The 25,170-nt window shown below is 41.8% G+C and overlaps 2 protein-coding genes across 10 annotated transcripts in view; one reads left to right on the forward strand and one right to left on the reverse strand.

Annotated features, from left to right (window-relative positions):
* HOOK3 (hook microtubule tethering protein 3) overlaps positions 1-11,441 on the forward strand; it is an 81,271-nt gene extending 69,830 nt beyond the window's left edge. For 4 of the 5 annotated variants that reach the window (XM_052700373.1, XM_052700369.1, XM_052700372.1 and 1 more), the window contains one exon: positions 2,091-7,122. In XM_052700373.1, the coding sequence (XP_052556333.1) occupies positions 2,091-2,136 (46 nt within the window). In that variant the 3' untranslated portion in view covers positions 2,137-7,122. Of the gene's footprint in view, positions 1-2,090; positions 7,123-8,735 lie in introns of those variants that run through there. The other variant, XM_052700371.1, reaches the window with a different exon arrangement.
* A 5,080-nt stretch (positions 11,442-16,521) lies between these two features.
* The window catches only part of KCMF1 (potassium channel modulatory factor 1), a 52,546-nt gene continuing 43,897 nt past the window's right edge, over positions 16,522-25,170 (reverse strand). For 4 of the 5 annotated variants that reach the window (XM_052700405.1, XM_052700408.1, XM_052700409.1 and 1 more), the window contains 4 exons: positions 24,566-24,667; positions 22,910-23,087; positions 18,051-18,333; positions 16,522-17,153 (listed from right to left, as the gene is read on the reverse strand). In XM_052700405.1, coding sequence (XP_052556365.1) covers positions 16,892-17,153; positions 18,051-18,333; positions 22,910-23,087; positions 24,566-24,667 — 825 coding nt within the window. In that variant the 3' untranslated portion in view covers positions 16,522-16,891. Of the gene's footprint in view, positions 17,154-18,050; positions 18,334-22,909; positions 23,096-24,565; positions 24,668-25,170 lie in introns of all 5 variants that reach the window. The other variant, XM_052700406.1, reaches the window with a different exon arrangement.

Consider the following 25,170-nt stretch of genomic DNA (forward strand, 5'->3'; position numbering starts at 1 on the left):
GCTGACTTTGGTGAAAGCTGGCTGTGATTTGCTGCCTTCTTAGCATGTAGCTGGTTGAAAGTATGTTACTCAATATTACCTTCATATTGATCAGTCAGGTGGATGGTGGCTCCTGTGATTAATTTAGGCCCTGATCCTACAAAATATTCTTTTTCCTTGAGTGATTCTGTGCTTTGGCTATCTTTTTTTTTTTTTTTTTTTTTTTTCCCAAAGAATGGTCAACACAAAAGGCCTGAGTATGAGTGGAAAGTTTTGTGTAGTACATCTTATTTTATACATTTATAATTTAGAGGCTGTTTGTAACCTAGTGCTGCATGCAGTCTGGTTTCTACATTTATTCTTTTAGCTTGTTTTAATGCCCTTCCGAGCAAAGACATTTTTCATAAATACCCATACTGCAATCTGTCAACCGTCTGAATAACTGTATTAATCACAAGATAGGTGGGATGGGCAAAGCATCATTAAACAAGCACATTGGATTAAAGGGCAAGGAACAGGTGAATGACACTTGTAGGTACTCTTTTATCCTCAAGCACATCATTTGTTTTAATCTAGGCTAAGAATGCTTTCAATATGTATCTGAAAAAGCTTCAGTTCTGATCTTTTTCTACAATCATGCCAAAAACATAGGAAGTCTATTGTCTGCATATAGATTTGTCTTCTATGCTTCGCATTTGGGAAAAAAATTGATTTCCTAAAAATTCTCTTTATTAGTTCAACATAAGAAAAATCTGGGCTATACTTGTAGGATAAAGCTGAGACAGAAAAGGTATGTTCCTGTGTGCAGAAAATTAATGATGTAAAGGCAGTTTAGAACAATTTCTGTCTTTTTGTGTCTCTTACTGAGATGCCAGATGCTAGCAGGACAAAAAAAGTCTATGTAAATCACGAAATCATAGGTATTACCTACCAAAGTGACCACTATTTGTGTGAAGTCTTACTGATCTTTTTTTGTGCAATCCATTATAGTCATTTGAAGAATTTTTTTCTATCTTGAACTTTTTACTTGTCTCCTGTGTGAAAGGAAGCAAAGTGAGGTTTTTGTCCTTGTTTGAGAGTGCAGCTTTTTATATCACCTACAGGAAGAACAACAACAAAAAAAAGCTAGAACTCCATCTTTATTTTAATGTTATCAAACTGCCAAAGCAAACTTGTGAAAGAAACGTTGTGACCTTAGTGGGAAGTATTATCTTACAAATTTGTCTAAAAATTTCATTTGTTGTTGCTATTAATTAGATGCACACCTAACATAACTTAACTGTAATCTGTGCACTAGAATAAAACTACTCGCTTTTATTATTTTAACTTCTATTTTACCACTTTGCCCCCAAAGTTCTGATGACAGATAGATGCCTCTGATGGCTGGGAGATGGCAGAGCTTCTAACCAGTATTTGTACTTCAGCTTTTAGTTGTGGCTTCTTTTCTCTCTTCATGGATACTGGCTTATTTTTCTACTCTCTGGGAATCTCCTCTTTTCGACTGGGCTTTCATTTTCCCATAAAATAATATGTTGAAAATGCAATGAAGTGTATATTCAACAGAACTTGCATTGAGTATAAAAATATAAGAAATATGTTACAATCCTACAGGTATTACTTCTAAAGATAATCTTTCTATCCAGTTCCATTAAGTTACTTGTTTAGTCTTTTGACAGCCATCAGTGGGAATTCAATTCTTTGTTCTTTAGCATTTTCCTTTTATTGTCTATTGCATACATTTCTTGATCATTGAATATGGATGGTTCTTAAGAAGTATTGCTGGTTATGGAGCTTTGGAAGTAGTGTGCTATTAAAAAATAAGGGCTCAGAGTGTGACTTGAAGGAGAAATGCAGAAGAGCTAGCAGTGAATGCTGTCTATTCTTCATATCATCAGAGAAAGAATACAGCCAAAAAGGGAAAAAAAAAAAAAAAAAAATACAATTAAAATGGAGTCATCCTGATATATATACTTCTAAGAAACTCCTAGGAAGATTTGTGATTTGTTCGGAGGCAGCAGACTATTGACATCAAAGCTATAGTGATAATTGTTAAAACATTATAAGTTGTCCTGATATATTACAGAAGCAAACAACAAAAAAATCCTGTCTAGTTTCAGACTGCTCTTCAGGAGAGAGGATTCTCCAGGACAGTGGTAAAACAGCTGAAGAATCCTAAGAACAAGAATACGTTCCAAGAGCTGTGCTGAGGATATGACATGGTAGTCTTCTTGGGACATTTCAGTTAAATAGAAGGATATCAGCTAAATACACAAAGTTGTTTGTTGTTCAGAGTTGAAGCGTAGTTTCTCGTCTCACAGAATGTGTGTGCAGTTTGGTTTCTACACTTCATGTTCAGTTGTTAGCATAAATGAGCGGACATTTAAAAAAAAAAAAGCATTCAAATTGCTCAGGTTTCTTACAGCATCAGTTAGCCACTTGAATCCTAACGTGTGTTCCAAGAGCAGAGACAGCTGGAGTGATCTAGTGTAAGGGTTGTGAGTCCCACCCACAGTGCAAGGGGAAACAAACTGTCAGAGCGCGCAGCTGTGTGCTTTATTTAAATGAAGCAAATACCATATTGGCTACATCGTGTTTTTCAGTCTCCCTTTGGAAATAAGCAGATGGGAATCTTGTGCTGTTCTGATGTGGGTAGTAACAACTCTGCAAGTGCTTCATTGCGTTTTATTCGTGTAAGCAGCACCATCAGTTTTTTCATTGCGTATGAAAGAATTAACGTTGACAATTCCTACTGCTGCTTTGATCATCTCACTAGTAAGTGCTGTGTGCAGGCTGTCAGGAACATTTAAGAGGATTTGTCAATTTTAAAGTCCTTCATATTTTGACAGATGCAAGTAGCTTTTGCTTTTCCTCAGTTCTCCACTGTGTTAGGCTATCTACTTCATAGCTGCCTGGATGTTTTTTAGTGCATTTAGTTATGTTGATATGTTGACATTTTCTGGGAAATGTTTTAATCTTACCACTTGATTTTCTTCTGGTTAGTGATTGACTGAATACAATCCTGAATGTGGCTATTTTTCTTTTTTCCTCTGATGAAACAAAAAGGTTACTGAATTTTACTCATTTTTTAGAGATTTTTTTTTTTTCTTCTGGATATTTTGTCATTTTGCAAGGATTGATGAGGGAGCTATTTTTGCACTCAAAGTCAGATCTATACTGCTGACTTCTTGTGGGTTTTTGCACATGTGTTTTAGATAGAATATGTGGACTATTGTTTTGCAGTAATGTGATGTTGATAAGCTTTGACATCTCCAAAATAAGTTTAGCAAATTTTGCAGGCATTTTCCTCACCTGTGTTGTGCAAATAAATAGCTGAAAGAGGTTCCTTTGACAGGAAGGCTCTGAAGTGATGTTTTTTCCACCTGGCAAAGCAACTGGTTGTACTTCAGGGGTATTGCCGGCAGAATAGTTTGAAAGCTAGACTGTGATTGATATATGATCTCAGGAAATCTCATGCTTATGAGGAAAACCTTTTTGGAAGTCCTCACTTAGACCAACAGTATTAACTGATTCTGGCAGTGGGATACACTTAGTGCTCTGCTGAAATGGAGAGGTGGATCATTATAAACGTAATAGTTTGAATGTGAAGATTGCATAGGCATGAAATTTGGTGAAGCTGTGAGCCACAAAAAAGTGCATGCAGCCTGGGCACGTCCCCTCCCAAGTAAGAGCAATCCAACTCTCTTCTGTATTGGCAAGGAAGTTGCTTTCCTACTTTGTACCTTTCATCAGGAGAAAGAGCTAGACTCACAACACTGCGTGTGCTGTTGGAGGACCAAGAAATGGCAAAGGGTGAATCTTACTTGCACTTGGAATGACTTCAAGCCAGATCATTTATCTGAGGGCAGGCTGCAGGAAGTTCCCAAGCCCTATGTAGGATCCCAGCCGCATCACAGGCTGGTAACTTTGAAGGAATTGAGGAAACTCTGTGATGACTGATTTTGTTACTTAGTTGCTGTAATGTTTCTTCGCTCTGGAAGCTCAGACAAAGAGCAGTAGCCTGTTAATAGCTGTGCAGGCTGTAAGTGAAAATAGGAGTCGATTTCCGTGGTTTGAGGGTGGAGGTGGCAGATGCAAACAACTGTTAAGGACAAAAATCTGAAGAACAAGATGTCTTTCTTAGTTTTGCTTTATGGTGGTAGTTTAAAAGAGGTGGAACCTGAGCCTTTGTAGCTAGCTGTTCATTTTTAAAATTAATTCTGAATCACAGTTGATTTAAGTATTGGAGGCTTTCCTTATTTAAGATAGAAGCTGTCATTATCGAACACAGCCACCTCAGACTTCTTTCATCTGGAATGGCAAATTCCTGCAGACTTTCTCAGCTGACAAACTTATTGCAGTGTTTGGAGATTCTCATGACTTGTTCTGTTTCCGCTTGACTCTGCTTTAGTGAATTCACTGAAATATTTGGCTACAGAGATGATTTTTAAAATACATCAGCTCATTAAATGAATCGATGCATGAACTCGCTGATGAATGTAGATTGAAAATGAATGAATGACTGGAGATAGAGAAACCATAGAAAAGTTGACATATGAAATAGTCCCACAGCACATTGTACCAACCCTTGGCAGTATAGTCGAGGCAGACACCCAAACAAGTTATTCTGATTTGATATCTTATTGTGGGTCAGTAGGAGCTCATGCTAAATTCTGTGACGGAAGTCCTTATCCAGCAGTTGTTAGTGAACGATTTTTCTATTGACTTCATTACAGACCACCATGTTCTGATCTTTGCTTTTAGACCTTAGCAAAACAATGGGATTGTCCTAAAGTAAATCCTGTTATTAGTTGGTTTTGATGTCAAACCAAGGATTTCTATGGGTGCTGTTTGCTGTGTATATACAAGATTATTTTGAAAACTGCTAGCTTATCCTTCAGTAGTGCTGTGTGTTGGTTTCAAACTGAAACCTGTTCCTTCTGTCAGATAAAATGTTCTCGTTGCTGTTGAATCTCAGAGAATGAGCTGTATTACATGAAGAACGTTCCTAGAAGAGAGAAAGTTGGGACACCATTGCTAGGACAGCTGGGACATTGTTTCCTGTTGGTGAATTTGTTCATTGCTTCATACTGGAGAGGTTCTTTACTATCAGATGATGTTAGAGCCTCGCATTTCAGAACGAGCAAAATGGTTAATTTAGTCTTCTCAAAAGCAAACATTTTTCAGCACTTCGAAGTGCTGTTAACTGCTGTAGTGTGGCACAAATTTGAAATACTGCAAGAGCAAGTATTGCCATTGGTATAAGGATTGTTCTCCAAACAATTGGAAGAATTGGAATCACTAAAAATTATCTTTAACCTCAGGAGACAGGAAAATCAACATAAAGGCCATTTGTTAGCTTGTTAACATGCTTGCATTGTAAGCATGGTCATGAAAGAAAAGAAAATCCCAAATGGAGTAATGCAGAGAGAGTTATACTTGTGATGAAACCATTAGACTTTTTGATTTGGATTTGAATAAAGCATCCCTTATGTAGTACAGATGTTATAAAGCACAGATTTTAGTTCTTAGTCAGCAGAGTTAACAAGGAGGACAAAATTATTTTTGAGAGTATCAGTGGTTTTGAGAGAGATCTTAAAATTTGTATTTAACAGTACTAGTAAAATCTTTGAATAGTAATAAACATGACACTGTAATGCCACACGTCTTAGAGTTTATAGTCCACTTTGTATTCTGTAGTTGTAGAAATTATAAAAATGTGAACTGATGTTGCCATGGCTCTGGAAGATGATGTGATGAGGGACTTTTTAAAATGTCTAAAGGAAATAACATGGAGAAAATGTAGAAAGAATACGTGTAGGAAGAAAAAGAAACCTTAGTAGTAGTAACCAGTAAGTAACATTAAGAAATCTGCAGAAAGAGAAATCTGGGGGCAGTTAACTTAAAGTAGATGCTCAGCAGAAATATTTGGGAGGAGTCTGGTGTTAGACCTCAAAGTAAAGGTGCTCTTGGTGCTCTTCCTACTTTGGTGCTTATATTACAAAATACTGGTTACAGACAGCGAATTGGTGAGGAAGCCCAATTCCCTCTTAAGGCTCCAAAAGTACACTGAATAGCAAAAACATGGTTGCTTAGAAGTAAGGTATGGCGGTTGGGTTTTTTTGGATTGCATTTGCTTTGTGTGAGCAGTGTTGTTAGGGAAGCGTGTTGGTAACATGCCAGATACATACCAGAGCTGGCTGGTGGAAAGGGAAAGCTCCTGTCCTTTCTGAGGCTGTAATGTGCTGGAATCATCCCAGTGAGTAGAAGAAATACGGGATGACAAAGAAGCTAAGGAGGTTGTAAGGTACTGATTGACTGCTTATAATGAAGTACAGCTAGTCAGTTCTCGTGTTGAACACTGGAGGGAAGTGTCCCTCTGAGAAATAATCCACCAAGGTAACAGTGAGCCTTCAGTTATTTGTAACTGGAATATTTTGGACTGACAAGAAAATTAAAATCACTCCTTTGCAGACAAGTCATCTGCAAAATAATCCGACCTGGTCTGGAGACAGTGCAGAGGAAACAACAGGTTATGTTAAGGGAATGTACTGTCACGTTTCACATTTGTCATCTTCTAGAGTATTACTGTCTTCACAGGTAGATTCTGCAAGTGTTGATTCATCTTCAGAGGTACTCAAAGACACAAGGAAATCAACAGGCAGTTATTATAGAACAGTCTGAGAACTGCTTTGAAAATGGCACTCAAACGAATCAGGGGATTTGATGCATCCCTGAAAGAGAATTCACTGTCCAAAGTTGATAAGACCTCTTTAGAAGTGCTGGTGTCCCAAAGAAAAGCCTGTCCTATCACATTTATGTACAACAGGACACCTGAGGCACTGCTGAACAGTAAGTCTGAACAATATACAGGAGATGCTCCAAAAGTAATGCCTCCTGTTTTTATGATGTTGGTCCATGGCATCAGAGGCAAATGTTGGTAGTAGAGCAGTAGGGGTGGATCCTTCCCATCAGCATCTCATTGCATGTTGCTGCTGCGTGACTGATGGCAGCAGAGGAGCACTCTGAGACAGTGGTGTCTGAATGCAGGAGTGTGGGTAAAACAGAGGTGGGTAGCTTAATTCCTTCATATGGAAAAAATGGCACCCACTGACATTCATCCATACTTGGTGAATAATACTTGGTGAATACATACTTGGTAATAATAAATATGGCGACCAACTAAAAAAAAGAGTGATTTGTAGCTGAGAGTGTGCTCTGTCAATTAGTGTTATTGTACTCTTTCAATCTGTTGTCATTTCTGTGAAAATAAGTAGGAGGCATTACTTTTGGAGCAACCCACATAAAAGGTGAGTTATAAAAAGTAGATTATACTCATCTATACATAGCACAGTAGATGTATGCTTATGTAGGATTCTTTTTCTATTGACTTAACTGCAGTAACATTAGTGTAGTTAATCCTGAACTCTGTAACTTCCTGCACTCAGCCAGGCAGTGCACAGCTAGTGTAACTGCACATCTCAAGCAGACAGTAATCACTCCAATATACACTCAAGGTCTGCTTTGAGTGTGCTCTTTTAAAGCATTTTCTATTTTTGTTCCATTTGATTTTCTATATGTATCTTTCTGTTTGTTTTTCAACTACAGTGAGTGTTCTGGGCTGGTGGATGAGAAGAAAAAAAAAAAAAAGACAAATTTACAGGCTGCAGAACCTGTAGCTGAAGGGTGGGGTTGTTTTTTTTGTTATTTTTCATTAAGTCCTTGCATTTAGCTATAAATATTCTTCAGTCTGGGTTTTCCTGTCACAGGAACTGTCCTAAACCGTGCTTGATCCCATGCAGTTCTAGGGTGGAAGAAGAAAGGAAAGTAACAGTTTGCACAGCATGATTTCAGTTTGGTGGAGATACTTTTCTTTTTCTTATCATCACCACAAATGAAAATGAGAAGGGGCAGTTAGTTAGTGCTGTGCCATGCTGTGTTACGGGGGGAATCTGAGAGCACCGTAGCCCTATGGGTGAAATTATCCCACCTCTCCAGTTCAGTTGCCATGAGGAAGAGCTATCAGCAAAGATAGAGCAATGTGCCAACTTATCTGGTTGTTCTCCAGGCTTAGATTCATTAACAGAGTACTATGATGTGTCCTTAGTGCTGCTCAATGGCACCTACTCTGTGTATTTTTTAAGAAGAATACCTGCCATATTCTTGTTATTAAAACCTAGTTTTGCATGCAGTTATTGAAACTTGCCAGGGTAGGATGGCACTGATGCTGTTTGATCATCGTGCACAGGATTAGCTTTAATTAACGTTTAAAGTATTCATTGGCACTCAGAGATGGAAGGCTCAGGCAGAGCCATTCTGACCCTGATCGTGCTTTAGTATATGGCTGGGCACAGCATCGGACAGGCAACTTTCTCTTCAGACTGTGTTGTGTTTTTTCAACTAGTTACAAGCAGCAGGAATGCCAGAAGAGCCTCCTTGGTTTCCATAGCTGTGTTAGTTCAGAATGGTGCCCTGCAGGACGTTATGCAGAAAGGTCTAAATTTTACTGAACAATGTCTGAATTTAGGTTTTGTTCAAAGCTATTTCGTCTCTCTTTCAAATTTTGACATATGATCTTCCTGTTAATTTAAGAGTTGCTCTGGCAAAGATGTTTGCCCCATGAATTTGCACAGCTGTAAGGAGAGGCAGCCTTACTGAGCTACTTTGCAAATGCCTGTACTGTTCTCTGTTGTCTTTTTTTTTTTTTAATGATAATGTTATCTGCTTTTTAACTTTTCTTCTTTATTCTTTATTTGCAGTGATGTGGTTGCATGACCTGCAGCATTATTATAACAGGGACTGTGCAGTGCATTACTTGCTTTTCTGTCCAGACTGCATAACCAAAACTTAACCAGTTCTACACTTACGGGCATCTGATTTCAAAGGGAGATCTACTTGCAGAGAAGCTTGCCATCCTGGGGAGTGGCTTTCCCATTTTCCGCTTCCATTTACTCTTTCTCTTCACAAAAAGTCTCCTATGGGGCTAAAAGAGCAGAAATCCAGTATTCAGAACTCTACAGGAGGCGTTCTGCAGACTGACAGAGCACTGTCCGCTCTACATTTACTTCTGTCTGTCCATTTAATTCTGATCGATTAACAGCATTAACACACAGACTTCCTGCAACATTTGCATATTCTGAACTAGAAAAATCTAGTCTTAACGAGTTCTTAAAAATGCCTTTTGGTGACTCTTAAAACTTCAAAGCACCTGCACCCTTAAAGGATATACCTTGAACCTTTAAATAAATTAAAAATGAAGTCGAGGAGGCGTGTTACTAGGAGGAGCGGCTGCCTGGCCAGCCCATCTTTCTTAGGAAGCCGAGCAAGGTTCTGCAGATAAACTCTGGGACAGGCAAACGACTGTGCAGTCCTTTGTTCACAGACACTGCCTGCTTCCTTACTATGTACATACACAGTAGATTGTGGCTGTTGTATTTTTCTCTATATATTTTAGCTGTGTCGTCTCTTTCTTTCAGAAACTTTTTCCTTCCACTCTGTGTACAATTGTTAAACAATCCAAGGAAAGTACGCGAATGGGGATAAACGTGAAAGCTGGCCACACTTTCAGTATTATGCAGATTGTCCTTGACAGTTTATAATTTGGGTTGTTTATATTTTCCCTGTACTATTTCTTTTTTCTCTCATTATTGCAGTCTTAGCTATTTCATTTCCAGTTGCACTGGTTTGGCTGTTTCTTTGTATTACGAAGTTTAGCGATAAGATTTTTGCAATATTTAGACAGTATAACTCAAAATGCTTCGTGCTGCCTTTATTAATTTTTAAAAGCTGCTTATTTAATATTTTTAAATATCTGCACATTTGTACTACTGTATCTTTGTTCCGTGCTGGGTGCCCAGTACTGGCAAGATCCAGAAGGCAAGGGAGTACTGTTGTGGTGTAAGTTAGGGTGTTTGTTGTGTAGCAGTTAGCATGTAACAGGTCAGAGGAGGCCGTAGGGCCCTCCACAGCATCCGAAAGGAATCCGAGCGAAGAAAACCATAAGTTTGTTCGGTTGAAGTCCAGTTCTTGAGAAACCCCATTCTTGCTCACTTGGATCTTAATCCTGCAAAAATATATGCATGAGCTTACTCCAGGAGTAGTTTTGCTTGTTGTTCAGGCAGTAGTGTATCAGTGAGCCCTGTTTTCCACCAGAGCACCCTATATTGGAGACACGGTGCGCCCGTCGCTCCCTGCAGGCACCTGGGGCCTTGAAAGGCTGCGCCCTCGCGTTGGGACACCAGAGGTGCTCAGCCCTCACTGACCCCTGTGCTGGGACACCTGAGGTGCTCGGCCCTCAGGCACTGTGCCTGCTGCAGCAGAGAGCTGCAGAACAGGAGGAGCCCGTCCCCGTGCCACCTCAGCAGGGTAGGGCAGGTTGGGCTGCAGCAGGACCTGCAGGAGTCAGAGGGCCAGTGTGAGGATCCCAGCGAGAAGCGTGTGCTGGGTTCCCTCCTGGACACCGAGCCAGACACCATAGCAGACAGGGAGCCTGCGGCTGACAGCCCGTCGGGACTCCCACATGGGGATATGTCTTTCCGGGTCCACGGGACCTGGGGCAGTGACGTCTGATGTGACCTGCAGGACGGATCAGGGCCGTGACGTGTCACACGTTCCTGCAGCAGTGCCAGCGGCGCTTCCATCGGACTGAGCCTAGCAGAGCTAAAGGGTTTTCATCTCTCCAGGTCCTAGCCATCGATCCCTCGCTCTGTGCCAGGGCAAGCTTTATAGAAAAACCTCCTTTCTGTTGTGTGTGAGGCATAGTTTGTTTCCCATTGCCAGCACGGCTTCAGCTGGGAGCACCCTTCTCCAGGCCGAGCTGGGTGCGGGCCCGGGGTGGCCCTGTACAGGGTGTGCGGGGATAGCTGTTTGTCACACCTGCCTGCAAGGGCATCCCAAGCTGAAGCTGAGCTGTACCTCATTTCTCCATGTGGTCTGTGCAGTTAGAAACTACGTATCAGTTGTTCTTGAGCCTGAAGACATTTATATGTAATTGTGTTTAGCTTGACAAAGCGTGTTTGAGTTCACTGGAGCGGCGGCAAAGTGCCACGTCTCTGCGTGACCTCCAGCATGTCTCTGGTGTACTAACTTCATTTATGCTGCGTAGAAACTCTTCTACTTCCTTCATAGCAGCTTGTTTGACAGTCCCAAATTAAGTGTTGACCAATTATCAAAGTAACTGTTTGTGAAGTTGACAGTGATATATTTTCTGTAAAGTATTGGATTTATAGAGTGTCAAAACATAAATTTCCCATTTCCGTTCATCTATGAGTTGTGTAACTACCAGATTGTCATGGTAGCAGTATTAATATACAAATCTGTACATAGACAAAAAAATACTCGGTAATGGTCATTAGAATCAAAAGGTTTAATATTTTTTCCCAGTCAAATACACTAATGCTTCCAAGGGTACAGAAGAGTGTACAGTTGTTAAACAAGTTGTAAATAAAGGCTTATATAAAACAAAAGTGCTTGTTTTGCCTTTCTTTGGTACTGAATTACTGAAACTGACACAACACACGGTTCCTGATCAACTTTCCAGTTGGAGCCTGAAGTGCCGTTTGCAGTAAGCGATGATGGGTGCTGGTAGCAGCCTTTATACTCAGTCACTGCTTAGCACAGACCTCAGCAGAGTGGGAAGAATGCAGATAATGTGAGCCTTGCCTTTGAAGAACACTTTCAGTCAGCCACTGCAGAACAAACTACCTGCATGCTTTGCTTCTGGAAAGACCGAGGTTGACCTGTGAAAGTAACAGAACTTAGTCTTGCTAATGGAAGTTTAGCTCTAGAGGTAACAAAGCATGAAAAAACCTCTCTGCTGATATGGATGGGAACAATTACCCTTCCTTTCTGCACTAATAAGTGGCTTTGCTCTTCGGGGTGGGAGGGCTGAAGAGGAGGGATCAGGCAGGCGGTGTTAGCTGTGAGCAAATATTGCTTATGAGAAGACAACAGCTAGTGAGCGAGATGGGGCCCGTGTGCGTGTCATGTGTGATACTGGGGTGTGCAGAGACCCTGAAGCCTCCTGCAACAGCAACAAGCTGGTCCTTGCACTGCAGCAACGGAGAAACACCCCTGGTGAGGGTAGGGGCAATGGATGAAGGGCTAGCCACAGGGAAGAGGAGACAGGCCCCCAAAGTGGAGTCCAGCTCTCCTGAGCCTCGAGCAGTGTGAGCTGGAGGCAGAGAGCTGTCAGAGTCTCATCATTGGCTGGGCTGTCAGCAGAGGTGCTGCGTGTGGCCACTGTAGGGCTCCTTGGGGATGTAAAGGTCAAAGGCGGCCTTGGTTGTAGTGATCATGAAGTGGTGGAGTTCATGATCCTTTAGGGGGTGAGGAGAGTGCACAGAAAGCTCGCAGCCCAGGACCTGGCTTTTCAAGGAGTTTCTTGGTAAAGTGATGTGGGATGAAGCCTTGGAGGAATGAGAGGAACAATAATGTTCATCAGTAATCAAGGTCATCTCCTCTAAGAGCACTGCATCCCCAGGAGAAGGGAAAAATGTCAGGTCTGCATGGATAAGCAAGGACCATGTGGCCAGACTCAGACATAAGAAAGAAGTACCCAGGGGGTGGAAGTAAGGACAGGTAAGATGGGAGGAGCACAGAGCATCCAGGGCTGGAGTTAGGAAAGCTAAAACCCGTCTGGGCTTGAATCTAACAAGGGAAGGCAAGAAGAGCTTGTCACAGTACGTCTGTTACAGAAGGTAAACCGAGGAAGACATGAGCCCATTGCTGAAGCAGAACCTTCTCACACAGGGAAAAAGTTAGTTTCTTCGCCTCAGTCTTTAGCAGCAAGACTGACCCTCAGGAATTCTCAGTCCCAGAGGCCAGTCTGAAGGGCTGGAGCAAGAAAGATGCATCTTTGCTGTAAGAGGATCGGGTCAGCTGAGCAAACTGTACGGTGGGCCCTGATGGGTGTGCCTACAAGTGCTGAGGGAGCAGGCGGATGTGACTGCAAAGCCACAGTAGATAATATTTGCTTGACCATGGCACCTGGCTGGGGGTGTAAGACCTTTAGTGAAAGCCCAAGCCAGCAGCTACAGTTTTCTTTTACATTTCTCCTTTTGCATTTCCCCAACAGCCTTTGAGGACAGAACAATTGGAGTCAGCTGCACATCCTATTTATGTGGGTGAAGACAGGCTCAGATGGGCCAGGGTAAAGGACAGGAGAGGAAGTGAAACAAAAAATGCTCTTGATTAAAGCAGATCACAGGAGTTTAAAACACATCCTGATTAGAAGATGGTGGAATTCCAAGTTGCCAGTGGACACTCAGCTTGCTGACTTGCTTCCCTTGCACCATCAAGTAAGCCTATGTATCTCAGTTGCTATGTTGGTAATGAAAACGTGCCTTCCACCTGCCCCAAACGCACTCATTTGCAGTCTTGCTTGCTCCGGACCAACATCTGGCTGAACTGCTTCCTTGCCAGCAGTGTGAGGAATGCTGTGTGCCACTGCTCAAGGCACAACTCAGCTGATGATGGGCCCAGCAAAGCGCTGTTGCCCAGATGTGAAGCTGCACATTCAACACCTTTGTAAGCACTTCCACCAGTTTTATAGAATGGCTTGGGCTGGAAGGGGCCCCAGAGATCATCAGGTTCCAGCCCCCCAGCTGCAGGCAGGGTTGCCAACCACTAGATCAGGTACTAGGTCAGGTTGCCCAGGGCCCCATCCAACCTGGCCTTAAAAGCCTCCAGGGATGAGGCATCCACCTCTCTGGGCAGCCTGTTGCAGCACCTCTCCATCCTGAGTGAAAACTTCCCTGTCTATCTAAATCTTACCTCCTTTAGTTTAAAATCATTCCTCTTTGTCCTATCACTACGAATGCATGTAAAAAAAAAATTCGTTTCCCTCATGTTTATAAATCTCTTTTTTAATACTGGAATGCTGCAATGAGGTCTCCCCACAACCTTCTCCAGGCTGGACAAGACCAGCTCCCTCAACCTGTCTTCAGAGGGGAGGCTGCAGCCCTCTGAGCATCTCCATGGCCTTCTTTGCACCGCCTTCAAGAGCGCCATATCTTTCCCATACCTGGATGAAGTACTCCATGTGGGGCCTCACAAAGGCAGAGAGGGACAATCCCTTCCCTCTCCCTGCTGCCACCCCTCTGCTGATGCAGCCCGGGACACTGTTGGCCTTCTGGTCTGCAAGCACACCCTGCTGGCAGATGTCAGTTTCAGACTCCCAAGTTCTTGGCAAGGCTGCTCCCAAGGAGCTCCCCCGGTTCGTGCGCATCCCTGGGATTGCCTCAGCCCCAGTGCAGCACCTCGCACTTGGCCTTGTTTAATTACATCTGGGTCCCTCTGGATGGCCTCCCTTTCTTCTACTGTGTCATCTGTACAGCTCAGCATGGAGCCATCAGCAAACTGCTGAGGGTGCGCTCAATCCCACGTCACTGATACAAAGGCTGAAGCGCGCTGGTGCCAAGACAGAGCCCTGCGGAAACCACTCATCACCAGCCTCCACCTGGACGTCGAGCTGCCGACACAACGCTCTGGCTGCAGCCTTCCAACCAATTCCCCACCCTTCAAGAGCATCTCTTTGCCATTTAAAGAGTCTGTGAATAATAGTGATGGATGAACACACAGGCTCCACTGAACTCCAAGCATACTCCTTGGCCTGAGATGGCAGGAGGTGGTTGGCTGTTTTCTTTTAACCCACTGGTTATGGGCATTGCCTAGGCATACCTTAAACTGCCAGTCTCCATCTGCTCTGCTTCTGAGCACAGACAATATTGGTTTACACCCCCTAAGTGGAGTCCAGAAATGATGCTCATGTTCAGAGAGCAGCCACACATGCAGTCAGGGCTCATGCTGAGGAGAGTCTGCTCTACGCGTACTTTTTTCTTACGCAAAGTTGGATCCACCTACCTGTGGGGAGGTTGGGATTGCAGCCTCTTCATCTGCCACAGTGTGCGAGTTGCTAACTGCACGCACATAAATTGCCCAGCACTTCTACATGACCTCGTATACAGCCACAGTTGACAGTTCAGAAAATTCTGGAGCAAAACTGTGCGTAACACATCAACAACAAAGAAAATCAACCGAGCAACAGTCTTGAAAATGCTTTATTGAACCGTGTGTCTTACTGTAATGTGCAGAAGATGTGGTTGTAAAGACTACAGCTTGAAAATCTTTTGAAAATCCTCAACAATCAATCAAAAAAAAAATAAAAAATCCCTAGTTGGGGTAACCTTAGGGATAACCAGAGGGCTTAGGTAAAGTTCTCCTCCAAACATTTTCTGTTGCAGAGACTAAAGGAAAACAAAGCTAGTACTGCTCTAGGGGGAAACAATCAGGATTTGAGGATTTAAAAAAAAAAAAAAGAAGATGAACTTGAAGTCAGTATACAGGGTCATTTCTTTTGCTGCAGTTATTTTGGATTAGCATACACGTCACAGTTGTGCTGGGAACACCACCCGGCGTCCACGTCTGTAAGTTTACTCTAATGCTAGCAGTGCTGCAGAGATGGATGGACAGAGAAAGAGAGCGGGGGGAGGTGAAAAAGGCTGGGAAGACATTATGAGATAAGCCTATGGTTTCTTTGTTATTTTTGTTTGTTTTTTAATATCTGAAGCTGTGTGCACTTCTGTTTTTATAATCTAACTTTACATTTAGAAAAACAGAACAAAACAAAGAAGGAAAGAAAGCCAAAACCAAACACTCTTTCTGTCCCTGCCTTGAGGCTGTTATGGATGCACAGAACGCTGCAGTTTTTGTTTAGACCAGGAAGGCTAGCAGTATAGGCATAGAGGTGGCACAATTCCACTAAAAGGCTTTTAAAACTTTTTTTTTTTCTTTTTTTTTTTTTTTCCACCAGCAAAAGTAACCAAAAGAAACAATAAATAGAAGGTGCTGAAGTTAGCATTAATAATTTGTTTGCAATATACGAACAATCTGGGGATTCAAATCCTCAAGCTCTCCTGATACTACCAGGTCTCTGCAAACTATGAAGAGAATACATAAATAACTCAAAATATGATCGAGGCTGTGAAAGGCTTTTTAAACTAAGACAGCATGTTCCAGGTTAACTTTTTCTTTAAAAAAAAAAAACCAACACAGTGAATATATGAATCATCTACACCTGAATAAAACATGTTTAACAGTAAAAAAATTAACAACCACAGAAAACAAACTTTAAACAAAAGTGAACATCATTTGATTTCAGGGCACACAAAAGCCCTTTGCAGTAGCTTCCAGCAGTGGCCTTATTGTTGTGTCTCCTAGGGATGCATAAAATGCAGTTCAACTCCACACTGACGCGACGGCCGACAGGGCAACATAGTGATCACATACAGCAAAATGCCACACCCTGGTCACGACAATACAACCCACTGCAGTTTCCATCCTGTGCAGAACAGCACGTAAGATGTCATTCTGTCACATACTATTCAAAAGCTACTTTGTGGCTACAAGCCACGCTAACCTTTTTGTTAGGTAACCTCTGAATAATGGGAAAGCTTTGGGTTTTATAGTTTTACTTCCTTGTATTTAAATTTTTAAATGACAAGGTCACTAAAACTCATGCACGCTGCAAAAAACGTCATGCAGTAGTTAAGGTAAACCATCCAAGCATTTTTTATTCATTAATATTCATAAATACACACAGCAGCTTCATTAGAGATTTTTCATTTTTTCCTCTTCAGTTTGAATGTGGAGTATTAGGAGAGCCTTTGCATGTCAAGGTACAGGACACTGAGCCTTTTGCTCTGCACCGCAACCTACATTTACCTGCTAGAAGTAAAAATTAGTTAAGTGGAAATGATTATCATATATATCTTTTCTCTCTTTCTTTTTAATGTACACAACGTAACAAGAGTGACAGACCTGAAATTACAATCACCAAAACAAACCCAAGATAGTTGTTGTCCACTTTCATTGGCAAATACAGCACAGAGGACATTGTCTGCAAAGTGGGATGTCATCAAAGAGGAGGTGGAGGAGGCTCGTTTCCTTTATTACTCTCTTTTAAATTTAGGTTTTCTAAAGCAACATCTAAAGGCATAATATCTACACAGCCCATAGCACCAAAATCGGCAATCTCCCCCCTCTCATCCTCATCTGAGGAGGAACTTTCTTCCTGCATCAAAGTGGACAGTAGAAGCTCTTGAACAAACAGGCTGCGGTCCGCCCGTTCGCTCTCCATTGACTGACGCTCCGCTTCCGACATCTTGGGATCGTTCAACCTGTATGGCAGCAGGAAAAGCAGACAGGCAGTTGGTGAGAGCCCGTTTCCCTGGCCACGCTCCTGACACTGCGCTCACAGCCCTGCCCCTCACTGGCACTCGCAGGACACCACTGCCGGCCCTTCTCACACGCACAGCTCTGCGCACCTCTGGCCAACAACCCCTGCCCACTCACTACAACAGCCTTCACCAGAACGAGCCCTCAAGATACAATACACACACAGCAAGGGTCCCTGCTACCTACGAGAGTCTTTTAGGGAAGGTTGGCATCTGCTACATACCTGTTAGGGGCTGGGTCAACGCCTAGCTGTACACATGCGACAGAATACATCACTCTGTGTGTACCACCTCTGGATTCCCACCAGACAGTACAATCCACACAGTCCAAACAAAGCACAGTATGTTAAGAGATCTGATGAGGGACCTGGCAGAAGCCCCCTGCCTGAAGTAGCTTACACAGCTGAAACTCAGAACTAGCCTCCTTCTTAAGGCTTGCAGAACTCCATATTCACATCTGTTTAAATACATTCACCTCTTAAATACATTCCTAGATGCAAAACAGATATACAACGCAGCTGTGAGTTTGTCTCTCCTTTCTGCAACCTTTAGGGCACTAAAGGCCATTTCTGCAGCCAGCTTTCCAAAAGCAGAGTAATTCCCATCAGGTCACCTATGAACTGCTACTCTTGGATATTAAATTACTACTAGAAATATGGATGACGCAAGTTCCGAACATTTAAATATGAACACCCAATTACATGCAAATACAAGGCTAAAAGCTTAAAGCACATTTCTTATAATCACAGTATACAAAGTTTCACTGTGCTCCGACTCTAGCAGGACCAAGAAAGAGTGAAATGCTAAGGGACGTATGCTGAAGCAGACAGAACAAGTTACCTTGTAAGAAGAAACTGGGAATTCTGGATAGTCTGCTGACTGTTTTCCGTGTTAGATGTGTTGGTTGTTGCTGCAGATTGTGTAATAGTGGTGTTGACATTGATCGTGTTGGTGCGTCTAGTTGCATTGCGTGCAGTCTCCAGTTGTTGTCTCGCTGCTTGTGCATGTTGTCGTTCCAACTGCAGTTGCATCTGCAGCTGCTGTAACTGAGAAGCAGAAGGGCTAGAGGAATTGATCTGTCCTCCTGCAGAACGCCTCACGCCTGATAACTGAGATAAAAGCTCTGCCAGAGAAGAGAAAAGTTTCTGTGATGAAATATCTTAAGTGACTGTTACACAACAGAATGAATACACCCTGAATTCCAGGGCATCAATTCATTTTTGTCCATCAATGGAAAACTAAGTAATTCGTTTAGTAAATTAGTAAAAGTAAATTATGTTAGAAAATTCATGAAACTCTTCTAGAAAGTCTCAGTGTTCGATGTTTCAAAGCGTAAGGAAGATGCAGATTTGTTATAACAGGAGAGCCGGTCTACAGAGAATGCCTGGCAAATGATGTCTTCTGCAGCACTTCTCTGAAGCTCCACATCATAGCGTAGTACCTGACTAGGAAAATACTTAATTTGGGCTTTTGTTAGTGATGTTATTTTCTTCTCAATAAACATGCCCCCACAACACAGGTTTTACCATCCAACAACCCAAAGGGAAGATATGTTCTGTAAAAGAAATACCACGACATCACTTCTAACATTTAGTAAAAGTTATTTTGTTATGAACTCATTCAAGATCTGCCTCACGAAACCACTGTCTACTTCTGCCTGAAGACAGGGAAGGCCCGACAGTTAAGGAGTACAACCATAAGTCTTCCCTTCAGTGGTAGGTTTATAGCAAATACCTGCTCTTTGAAATTAAAACCATCAGTAAAACACTGCTCAGGGTATCACAGCAGAATCCTTTAGGTGTTTCTTTGCTGTAACAGATGTAAGGGCAGATGTAGGAGGCAATACTGCCAACCTGTAATAGTTTTCCTTCCATTGCACTAATAAAAAACAATTGCTTTTAGGCAAGCTTTCATGGGAGGAATACAGAAAAATGCAGTTATTTTCTATGTCAGAAACTCAGGATAGTCAAGTTTTGCTTTTCATTTTTGTTTCTAAACCTGCACTATCAATTCCACATCTTTAATTCAATTATAATCACTAGGCAGTATCACAAAGGAGAAAAAGGAGATGTAAAAACGTAGCAGATGCTGTGTGTTTCATTATTTTCAAACAGAAAACCTGCAGTTATCTTCTCAGTTCATCATTTCACTGAAAGAGAAGACATATCAAACTATCAGACAAGAAACAGATCAATTTATTCTCACTGTAAGTTAAGCATAAGTTGATGCTTAATAGCTAGCTGTACTTGGAAGCAGATGAGAGCTTGAGATAAAGGCCTTGGTAAGAGAAGACAACCCCAGCAGATAACAACTGAACCTTAAAAGCAAAGACACAGCATCAATCAAGTTCAAAGGAATACCATTTCATCCAATTTTTAACTTCCCTGTGCTTGTGGCATTCCACAAGGAATGCCTGGTGAGGTACTGACAAGCATCAGCAAACACTTCACATTTATCTGAACTGAACTGTGAGGGCTGCACCAAAAGTAATGCTTCAGTTTTATTATTCAGTCCACAGTCTCAGTGGGCAGAAGTCGGCAGTAAGGCAGCAGAGGTTGAACCTTCCCAGCTATACTCCATTACGTTTTGTTCTGGGTGACAGATGGCAGAAGGGCAGTCTGGCAGAATGATCTGGAGATGCTGATGAAGCAGGTGTGTCACTGAATTCCTCCATGTTGGAAAAAAGAGCACCCAGTGACATAAACTGACACTTGGTGAACGTTTATGAAGATGAAACAGTAGATGTGAGCACAGTGAGGCAGTGGGTGGTGTGCTTCAGCAGTGGCAACAGCAATGTACAAGACAAGAAATGTTGTCAGAATTGCTGTCACACCATAAAATGAGGACTGCCTGAACCAGCTCATCCCCATGAATCAGCAGGTTACAACAAGGGAACGGGCTACGGAGCTGAATATCAGCTTCAGTGCACTGGAAACGGTGGCACATTGGAATATCACGAAGTCTGCAGCAGGTGAGTCCCATGGCTGCTCATACAGGAGCAGAAGGAACAAGTCAGGGCCTACCAAAGCAATATGAGGCTGAAGGCGGAGGTTTCTTGGATCACATCATTGCTGGTGATGAGATGTGGTGTCACCACTGCGGGCCTGAGTCAAAATGGCAGTCCATGGAGTGGTGATGTGAGTTCCTCACCAAAGAAAACATTCAAGGTGAAGCTCTCAGAGGGTAAAGTAACGCGCACAGACGTTGGGATAACAAAGGGCTCCTGGAACTGCAACAAACCATCAGCTTTGACCACTAAATCGCAACGCTGACTGAGCTGAAGGCGGGAACATCCAGAGTCAGGTCAGAGAACAGGCGATCTTTGTTTTGCAACACAGTAATGCCAGGCCCTAAAGCAGTCTGAAGACCGCAGAGCACGTTGCCCATCCTGGCTGGGCTGCCCTAACAACGCCCTCCATATAGCCCAAATTTGGCCCCTTTTCACTTCTGTCTGTTAAGGCCAACGAAGGACTGACTGCATAGGCAACGTTCTCTTAGCAACAGCACTGTGACACAGTGAATCATGTCCACTGGTGTAGATTTGAATGAGCACAGCATGCAGGCTCTTGTTCATGACTGAAATACACAGCTATCAGTGGTGACTGTGTGGAAAAAAAAATAGTGTTTTGTAGCTGAGATTTTGCTCTATTAAATAGTGTTATTGTACTCTTTATCTGTCCTACTTTAATTAAATAAGCATTACTTTCAGAGCGATATACATTCCAGGAGGTCTTCCACTCCAAGATCACAGAATAATGATACACAAACATCCTCCCTTCTTGGATGAACTCTAGTTCTTCTCAGACCCTTTAGGAACCTCACAGAATCATACAACAGCCCAGAATGAAAGGGATCTCCATCACAAGGTACAACTTCTCATGAGGAAAGGGAGCCTAGACAAGCTTATGTGCCATCCTGTCCCCTCTCACCTTGAAAACCTCAAACTAAGAGAGTCAGCCACATGCCTGGGAACTGTTCCCAGTGACTGATGGCTCCCCCTGCAAAAACGTATTTTTTTCTCTGTATCAAGATTAAATCTCTCCTGGTGCATCCTGTTCCTGCTGTCCCCTGTTCTTCCACATGGCTCCTTGAGAAGAGAGCCTCTGTCTTCTTTGTAGCTGCCCTTTAAGTACTGGAATCCTGTGATGACACCTGCTCTGAGCCCTCCCTTCTCCAGGGAGCAAAGACCTAACTACTTTCCTCATACAACAATTTTTTGCAGCACTCAGATTATCTTCATGGTTCTCCTCTGGATCCTCTGGCCTGACAAGTGCTTAGTGAGATGATCAGACCTCTCTCTCTGCTACTAATGCCATGGCAAATGCAGCTCAGGATTCAGCTTGCCATTCTTGCTGCACTTGTGCCCACGTTGACTGATTCAGCTCTGTGCCCACCAGGACTCCAGGTCTCCTTCAGCAGGGCTACCCCCAGCCATGCAGATGCAAGACTGTACTCAGCTCTTTGGTCATGGTCATGACATGCTAGATGCAGGACACAATCCATCTCACCTCCCACCCTGGTGTTTCAGCAAACATGCTGAGATGATTTATTAAAGTTGAATAGCATGGGGTTCAGTACTGATCCCTGGGTGACCTCATGTGTGAGAGGATACAACCAGAGTAAAAGACATTGACCACCACTGTCTGAGCATGACCTCATTCAACTTTCCCTCTTTTGCCAGGATGCTCTTTCAGGTCACAGAAAGCCAGGAGTACCACAGCCAGCAGAAGGAAGGCTAGGGGATTACATTTAAGCAGACACAGCTCCCCTTTCATGTGCAGTGGTTAATTAAGCTGGATGGCTACCTCTGAAGAAGTCATGATCTTGAAGTAGGAAGTTCCAGTTTATACATTTATGCATACTTAGCAGCTGAAGGTAGATTACGGCAGTTCTGATGTTGCCTTGACACAGGCATGGTCAAAAGATCACAGTATAAAAATGCTCAGATTTCTAATAAGGAAAAAGCTGCTATTTTAAGTTGTGTTTATCTATTTCTAATTCCTGTAAAAAATGTTTTATTTTCAAATTAAACATACAGTAAACAAGTTTTTCTAAAAATCCTAGACACGTCTTGATTTTCTGGCTTTAAAGGTGAGATGCTCTTCCTCCCATCACAGGATTTCTAAACCTGACCAAAGCATGCTACAAATGCTTGTAACAGTACATTTGTGTAAGAATTTACAAGTACATCATAAAAAATAGTGATATTACAAAAAAAAAAAAAAAAACAAACAAACCAAACTTGCTAAAGCTTGAATGCAATCTGAATGTGTTTTCAATGTCTGTTAATAATATTCATGTAATTTTACCTTTAGAGTCCACAGCTTGTACTAAAACAAATCAAGACAGAAAACCTTGTCCACAAACACCTTCATCTCACAACAAATCAGGATGATATATACTCAAGTAATGGATAGAAGCTGGACACAACCACAGCAAAAAAAATAAATAGTGCCTGTGAATAACAAGCTTTGGGAATACATCCTGCACTGTAGAATTAAAAGTACTGCCTACTAGGGCAGTGACTTCAGCTTCAGAAGACCACAGGCCAGAAAACTGTTCATCAACACACAGCCAGTCACACCTGCATGTATCATGAGTGCAGTTTCAGCACAACAAAAAACAAAGCAACCGTTATCACACTGGATTTTGTTCCTTTGCATAAGGAGGATAAAACCCACAGGCACAACAGCTCTTACCAGCTATAGGATCCATGGCTTCTCTATTGCTTGGAGAATACGAACTCTGAGAAGATGAAAGCCCTCCAGGGGAACTGCTAGTAAAGTGCATGTTTGATCTACGTGCACGAGGGCCCCCCAATCCCCGACCTGGGTGAAACATTCGACGTACATGCCGAACACCACTGGATTCATCATAATAAACAAGTTAAGAAAACACGTGGCATTGGTTATTAAATGACTAGAATATCTGCTGTGTAAAACACGCTAGTGTACGCTACGTGAAAGCTTCAACTTGTACAGCATAGCTGAGATGCTGTAGCTACGGAGCAAGCTGGGCATACAGACATGCACTCAAGACAATCAGGGCTGTGTACAGTAAAACGCCTCACACTCTTCAGCTTTTTAATACATCTAAGAAATATCAGAATTGATTTTTTTTTTTAATCAAAGTTTTCTATCAAGTAATATTACACCTTATCACATCTTTTGCCAAACTTCTTACACATGGGTTTTACTCCCACTTCCTCATTCTTACATTAAATACTAAAGATCTTACGGCCATTCCTACCTGAAGTAGATGGCAATTACTGCATTCCTTTCAATTTCTATGGCAATTACTGCATTCCTTTCAATTTCTATGGCAATTACTGCATTCCTTTCAATTTCTATACTATAAGCAACTTGATCCCAGAATTTTCAGCACTTGAGATCTTAAAATTTCGCATGTTTCCAGAATATTCAGCACTTTTATCACACCCCTTCACTTTACCTTTCTTTTTTTAGCCAAATAAATGGCGTAAATTCCACGAATGACTCCTGCTATTTCCTCATTTCCCCTGCCTTGCCATCTCATGCTTAAGTTTCAAGTCATATTTTTATAGGCTTGCAAATTATGGCAAAAAAATTATTTAAAGAATATTTTTGTCAGAAAGTTAATACACATATTTCCAAAGCAGTCAAGAATTCCCTTCATTTTGAAAATCACTTGTTTAATGAAAAAATTCAGAGAGAAAACTTTCTGTAGGTATCGTACATAATCTGCAGGTCATTTAATAAATAAAAATCAATTAACCCTAGAAAGCAATCCCTTCAACAAAGGACAAAAAGCAAATGTCAATACTTCAGCCATCAAATGTAATTAACCTGCATAATCTGCTACTAAGATAACTGAAAGACAGCCCTTTATTTCCCATGTTATCTGGAAGCTTTCCTAGCCATTACAGACATGTCAGTAGGTAATACTACGGAAGTATCTTAGTATAGTGAATGAAGCAGGTACACAAGCTTATTTGTCAAAAAACAGCTAAGCTCAAACCATCTTCAGATCACTGTGTCATAAATTGTTTCTACCACCTGGATACATAAAAAAGGCCTCAAAACTAATGATAAGGCAGGATAAACCAGAGTCAGTAGAAAACAGTTTGGTATAAAAGTCCCTTAAACGTTTCCGCTGCTAGGCTAAAAAGCACTGTCAAACACACATACAGTTCATTCATAATTTGGATATTGCTTTGAAAAATAGAAAAATTACCTTTAAATTTTGCATACAGTTTTCCAGCAACTCAAGTTGCAGGGAAATGAGAGGTACAGCCCCTTGAATATCAAAATCAAAACAAGTAATCATGACTACTCAATGAAGAAGTCTAGACTCTGCATCATCTCAGGAAAGGATATTAAATCTCTAGGAGCTCTGTGTTCCAGTGTAAGATGAGCTGCAAAGTCATCTGTGACGTGATTAGGATCCCCTCCAGGTAATGCTGCACATATTGGACAAATCTGAAATGACAAAGAGGAAAAAGAAATACTTTATAGAAAGCGGAACTCATATCGCTATTAAAAACAGCAAAAATCATTTTCAAGAGAAGATGTTAATTTCCATTTCTTTTATGATTTTAGTGATACTACAGAAACCAGATTTTGCAGTGCTTTATAAATTAGTTTTGTATGCAGTATTTTGTATTTTATACAGTCTCAGACAACAAAGTGATTACAAAGGCCTACTATATGCCTGCTTCTCATTCATGTCAGCAAAAGAACTGCAGGAAGCAGACAAACTACGCAAGCATTTGCTCAAGAATCAAACCGAGACATACCCAGGCACTGCACAACTACAAGGTTTGGAAAAGAAAGACTGATCTCCATATCCCTACACAAAAGGATTTCAGAAGATACCGTTTCCTTTATTAGTTAATGAATATTTCAGCTTAAAAACACAAAGACAATCAGTAACATTACATTTCTTCCAACTGTGACACCTTGAAACGCACCTTCCATTTTTA

This window comes from Tympanuchus pallidicinctus, unplaced genomic scaffold (genome assembly GCF_026119805.1).
Source record: "Tympanuchus pallidicinctus isolate F22 unplaced genomic scaffold, pur_lepc_1.0 scaffold4, whole genome shotgun sequence".
NCBI classification, from domain to species: Eukaryota; Metazoa; Chordata; class Aves; order Galliformes; family Phasianidae; genus Tympanuchus; species Tympanuchus pallidicinctus.